The sequence below is a fragment of the Garra rufa genome, chromosome 1 (assembly GCF_049309525.1).
Source record: "Garra rufa chromosome 1, GarRuf1.0, whole genome shotgun sequence".
In the NCBI taxonomy this organism is placed as follows: domain Eukaryota; kingdom Metazoa; phylum Chordata; class Actinopteri; order Cypriniformes; family Cyprinidae; genus Garra; species Garra rufa.
In genome coordinates this window covers 85,800,716-85,807,175 of record NC_133361.1, presented here as the reverse complement: position 1 = coordinate 85,807,175, position 6,460 = coordinate 85,800,716, and the positions used below count along the sequence as shown (strand labels likewise).

General features: G+C 37.0%; 1 protein-coding gene across 1 annotated transcript; it reads right to left on the bottom strand.

Annotated features, from left to right (window-relative positions):
- Positions 1-3,224: 3,224 nt before the first annotated feature.
- On the bottom strand, positions 3,225-5,285 carry LOC141321396 (protein FAM200A-like). Its single transcript, XM_073833371.1, has one exon. The coding sequence runs from the start codon at positions 5,283-5,285 to the stop codon at positions 3,225-3,227; it is 2,061 nt and encodes a 686-aa protein (XP_073689472.1).
- Between the last annotated feature and the right edge of the window lie 1,175 nt (positions 5,286-6,460).

The window sequence follows — 6,460 nt, the reverse complement described above, 5'->3', positions numbered from 1 at the left end:
GCTGTCTGTGCGGACCAGCACATGACGGTTTCTTAGGTCTGGAAGGAAATGCTTCAAGGCCAGGAATACCGCCAGCATTTCTAGGCAATTTATGCGCCAAGAGTGATGCTGGTCGTTCCATAGACCGTGGGCGGGGCGGCCACTCATGACCACCCCCCACCCGGTGAGGGATGCATCTGTCGCTAGCGTGACGCAGCGGCAAGGAGCTCCCAGCACTGGCCCTTGTGAGAGGAACCAGGGCTTTTTCCACATGACCAAGGCACGTACAGATCTGGCCATTAAAAATGCGTCTATTTTCACGCGGCAGCCTGCAATTTGGCACGCGTGGGCACGCGTCCTACCGCAGTGGCTTTTTTTAATTTTTTTACAACGTTGTTGCACTTCATATAATATCCACCAGGTGGCGCAAGGAACAACATTCTGTAGCCAAACACCATGGCCAGCTCTAGGGGGTGTTGGTCACAAATACCAGTACAATGGTTCAATGATTCCTCTTTCCTGAAATTATGGTTCAAACCAATAGCAAAAAGATAGCCTATTCATAAGCAGGTGCAGTTGTATTGTTATTTTGTTTTCTTTCTTTGTTTTCCTGACGAACATTTATTAGACTGCATCGGAAATAGAAATGTTAATTTCAGTTATTTTATTTTTCCAACCGACAACTGACGTAAACCGCTAAATTCGTTTTCAGGGATTAATTATACACAAGCAAGAAGCAGCATAAACATCAGAACCTCACGCGCAGAGCTTATGCACAGAGAAAAACCCAATAAACCTATACATAATAATAAATAAAATAGGCCCATATAAGAAATATATGTTTTTCTTTTCTGAATGAATAATAATTTAACAAATTAATAAGTAGCAAGCCTGTATGCAGAATTTTAGGCAATTTCTGTGATGCGCCCTTAAACCAGCATCTTGTTTCCATTATTATTTTTTTTTTACAAATAGCCTACACATCTGTTTTTTTTTTTTTAATTGTGATTGTACACAAATAACAGAAATATGTAAAATAGCATAGTTTTGAGCAATGCCGTAGTCTTGAACGAGTATTGTAAGCTGTATCCACTCTATTAAGGGGGAAAAAATCAAGTGATCCTGAAGGCGCCGCAGGCAGTTAAATAACTCGACAACTTTCACCTTCACAATAAAATACATTATATATTTCAGCGTTTTAAAGCAACATCAAATTAAGATATGCATGTTTAAGAGGTAGTTCGTCTTTTTCTTTTTCTAAGATACACAATTTTAGATACACTGACAATTAATTTGAGTAGAGACAAATAGAAATGGGAAGGATAAATATAAACTACAGTATTTTTGCGATTTTGGTGCTTAGAAATGTATTCTAAGCGGGCAGCGGGCGAATAATATAGTTAATATAGCGCGGAGCGGGTGGATGCGGAATAAAACCTCGTGGAAGCGGGACTGGAAAAGCACTTTGTTATATCCTATAGAGTATAGACTATTTAGATACTTCATCATCAAGCAAAAATTTATTCATAAGCAGGAGCAGTTTTATTATTATTTTCTTTTCTTTTTTTCCTGATGAACTTTTATTAGACTGCATTGAAAATAGAAATGTTAATTTCTGTTTTTTTTTCTTCAAACGACAACCGACGCGTTTAGTTATTAGCCTATTATCGACCAGATTGTGTTAAATTACATTTAAATTTAAATTGAAACGTGGCTGTGTCACATTAATAACAGCTAAATTCGTTTTGAGGGGTTAATTGTACACAAGCAAAAAGCAGCAGAAACATCAGAACGTCACGCGCAGAGCTAATGCACAGAGAAAACCCCAAAAAAGCTGTATGTAAAATAAATAAAAATGCCCATATGCGAAATATAATTTTCTTAATGAACAATAATTTAACAAAACGAAATAAAATAAAATTAATAAGTAGCAAGCCTATATGCAGAATTGTAGGCAATTTCTGTGATGCGCCCTTAAACTAGCATCTCGTTTCCATTTTTTTTTTTAACAAATAGCATACACATCTGTTTTTTCATTGTGATTGTACACAAATAACAGAAATATGTAAAATAGCATAGTTTTGAGCAATCCCGTACTCTTGAAGGAGTATTGTAAGCTGTATCCACTTAATTAAAGGGGGAAAAAAGTGATCCTGACGGCGCCGCGGGCAGTTGAATAACTCGACAACTTTCACCTTCAGAATAAAATACATTATATATTTCAGCGTTTTAAAGCAACATCAAATTAAGATATGCATGTTTAAGAGGTAGTTCGTCTTTTTCTTTTTCTAAGATACACAATTTTAGATACACTGACAATTAATTTGAGTAGCGAGAAATAGAAATGGAGAGGATAAATATAAACTACAGTTTTTATAGAGTTAAAATTAATAAATTTATTTATTTATTATCATTATTATTATTATTATTATTTTGATTTGTTTTTGCGATTTTGGTGCTTAGAAATTTATTCTAAGCAGGCAGCGGGCAAATAATATAGTTAATATAGCGGGAGCGGGTGGATGCGGAATAAAACCTCGTCGAATCGGGACTGGAAAAGCACTTTGTTATATCCTATAGACCAGTGTTTCCCAAACTTTTTTTCTGGGGACCCACATTTTAAAGTCGATAAATCCTTGTGACCCAATAAACATTAGGCCCATATAGTTCATATATCACGAAGAGAATTTATGCATTAACAAAATATGTATGACCATTTTTATGGTCAGTTAAGCTTCCACTTAACTATTTAAAAGAGATACAGATATTTGACAAAGCACTTTTTTTTTATTTACCTCTTGTTGACAATAAGTAAAATGCAGAGGTAAAATGAGAAAGGAAGAGTTGACAGGGCATCTCATTGTTTTCAAACCAGACAGAATCAATGCATGCCTTTCATATAACATTCAATGCTTTGCACATCTACCAGAATAATATGAACATTAAGTTAAATCAAAAACAAGTTTCTTACTGAAATATCTTTTGAGAACTTTTTTATTCATATATATTTTTATTCATAATATACACATTTTATAAAGTGCACAGTATGACAGGCTCTCATTGTTTCCTCTCAAAACAAAAATATATATGCAAACCATCTTTAGAACTATAGTAATATGAACCTTCAGAACTATCAAAAACATGCCTTTTTAAGTTTTTTATTTTTTATGTTGGTCAGGCAGAAGAGTAATGTTTAAGTGCACCAGTATCATCATTGTTTCACCAAATCAAGGAACTTTACCCGACTAATGGGAGAGATGGGCCTGCTTGTTTTTTAGAATTGCATTCCAGTTTGGTGTACATGAGGAGAGTGCAACACGCATATCAGATGCAGCATTCAGTCTATTCCTGTATTTTGTCTTTATTTTTGTGAGAACAGAGAACCCAACTTCACATTTGTATGTAGTTGTAAAAGGAATAAGCAACAGTATGCTTGCCTTGCTTAAGACAGGGTATTCAGATGAAATGCTTACCCAAAATGATGATAATGTCATGGATTCATGTCTTCTTTTAAGTGTCTGGTCACTGCTCAGCTGTAACAGTTCGGTTTCTTCAGAAGCAGTTAGTCCAAGCTCCAGCAGTGACTCTGGACTTTCAAAATCAAAGGGATTTTGGATCCACCTTTTATCATGCAAAATGTCATATCTGTCCTTAGGGAAATAGTGCTCAAAGTTATTAATGAGTGCAACTAGGTGTGTCACTATAAGCCCAGTCAGGTGTTTCACTTGTGTGTCAGTGACATTATTTTCCTCTATGTTCTGTAACACAGTAGGGAACATGTAGTGGCTGGGTTTTGGACTTCTGAGTCGTGCAAGCCACAGCTTCAGAGACTTTTGAAAGGTGAGAATGTGTTTCCAGTTTTGGAAAACATCATCATTCTGTCCTTGCAGTTTCAAACATAGCTCGTTGAGAGATGAAAAGATATCCGCCAGATATGACACTGTAAAAAGCCATTCTTCAGTGAACAGCTCTGCAAGTGAAGACTTTTTCTCAAGGAGAAAAGCATGAATTTCATTTCTCAGTTCATATATTCTTGTGAGGACTCTACCCTTGGAGAGCCAGCGCACTTCAGTATGAAACAGTAAATGGGTGTGGTCCGCCCCCATGCCGGCGCACAGCTGATCAAAAAGCCGACTGTTGAGTGCGCTGCCTTTAATAAAGTTCACAACACGAATGACTTCTTTCAATGTTTTGTCAAGCTCGGGGGGTATTCCTTTGCATGCCAAAGCCTGGCGGTGAATGAAACAGTGATTCCACACGATGTCTTTACCAGCTGCCTCCTTGATTCGTTTCACAACTCCGCTGTTTCTGCCCGTCATATTTGCAGCCCCGTCACTCGTTATGCCTTTACAGTTGGCCCAGCTCAACCCACACTCTGTAACCACGTAGTTGTTCAGTACAGAAAATATCTGTTCACCTTTCGTTCCAGTAGGAATATTCAAGCAACATAATAAATCCTCCACAAAGTCTGTTTCCCACACGTACCTTACGTATACCAACAAAGTTGCGCAGTCCGAGACGTCGGTGCTTTCATCCAGCTGGATTGAAAATTCCCCTGCCGCCTTCAATCTTGTTATGAGCTGTTCCTCAAGATTGTCTGAAATGTCATTTATCCTTCGGGACACAGTGTTGTTACTCAGGGGGATGCATTCTAATCTTTGTGCAGTTTTTTCATCAATAACCGTGCTAACCATGTCTATTGCGGCAGGCAGAATTATTTTTTCTGCAGCAGTATGGGGCTGCTTTTCTTTGGCCACACGGTAAGAAACCATGTATGATGCTAGCTGGGCTTTGTCATTTAATGTCACATTTCTACGGAGAAGCTCAGCTGATGATTCAATCTCCTGTGCCTTCCTTTGAAAGAAATCCAGAGGTTTCTTTGCCAAGTCGAAGTGAAGTGTTTCCAAATGTCTTTTTAGTTTAGTTGGTTTTAAACTCTCATTTGCGAGTTTTTCGCTGCATATAACACACATGGGTCGAGCTTCTTGGTTCGTTTTGGAACAATTAACAAAACCATATTTCAGGAAATAGTCTTTATATGGCCTTGATCTTGTTTTTCTTTTCTTATTTGGAGGCTGTTCTCCCAAATCCTCAGAAGTACCTGCTCCGGTGTCTGGTCGAAAGCATCCACTAGTTCCGCTTTCCTCACATTCTTCATCATTATGGCGTTTTTTACTTGAAGTAGCTTTGCTAACGTTAGCTAGTTTATTTTCAAGCTGGCTTCCCTCAGGGACAGTATTTTGACTGTTGGCAGTGTTAACCTGTTCTTTATCTGGCTTTTTCTTCTTAATTAGCCAAGCATCCATTTTTATGCAGAGCACTAAAGAAAAAAACAAAAGCAGAAGAAGAAAACGACGAGCTCCCTCGTGCGGCTAATAGGTGAACTACACGTATACATTTTAATCAAGAGTATATAGCACACTGAAAAATAGTGCTCGACTTGGCGACCCATACAAAATCTCCCGCGACCCACTTGTGGGTCGGGACCCCGCCTTTGGGAATGACTGCTATAGACTATACTTCATCATCAAGCATGGGCGTCGGAAGCAAAATAAATGCAAAAATGTAAAAACAGAAAAAAATACTTTAGTATATGCCATTTTCTGTAGTCTGGTGCCTTTTATTTAATGTTTTTACACAATGCAAATAGGCCATATTTACAAATATTACAAAAGGCTCTTGTGCAACATTTTCAGTGGCGCAAGTGATAATACGAGTAATATATCGTTTTTGACGCGGGAGACCCGAGTTCGCGTCCGCCTTTTGGTGAAATCATTTTCGAAATCGTCTCCCTTTTCACTTATATCATATCGGAAAGGCATTTGTTTATTTGTAAATTAATGAAATAATTGAAAAGTTGAAATAAAGTATCAACTAGGGTTAGGTCACCTAACTTAAGTGTATCTGAGCACTATACTGTACTTTTAGGAGTGTTAATAATTAATTTTATTATTATTATTATTTTTATTATTATTATTATTGTCTTTAGATTTGTTCTTAAATTTTTGATGCTGTACATTAAGATGGCGCACTGCCCATGCAGTTTTTTTCTTTTTTTTTCTTAAAAACTAATTGAAGTGAAAGGGAAGAAACCCATGTAGATTTGGCCTAATGTCCATGTAAATACTATAGCCTAGTATTATATCCTAATATAGAAAATAATTTAGACAAATAAACAGAAGGCTCACTTTTCAAAACAATAAAGCTTATATGACTGACAACGAATACAGTTGTTAAGTATCAAAAGTGCTCCAGTGAGTTATGCAATTTTTCCCCACCTTTTTTCTTTTTCTTCTTTTTTAAAGTGGAAAAGTAGTTCTTCTATTTCGAAGAAGTTCGTTAAGCCTGGAACTAGGCTTAAGTCTGTTCTGGGAAACCAAAGGGAAGTGTTTTTTTTCCTGTTTTTTTTTTTCAGTTTTCTGAAAAGTAGCCGTTAATGAGGCATCAGTATAAAGAGCGAAATGTTTATGAATGGCAGAGT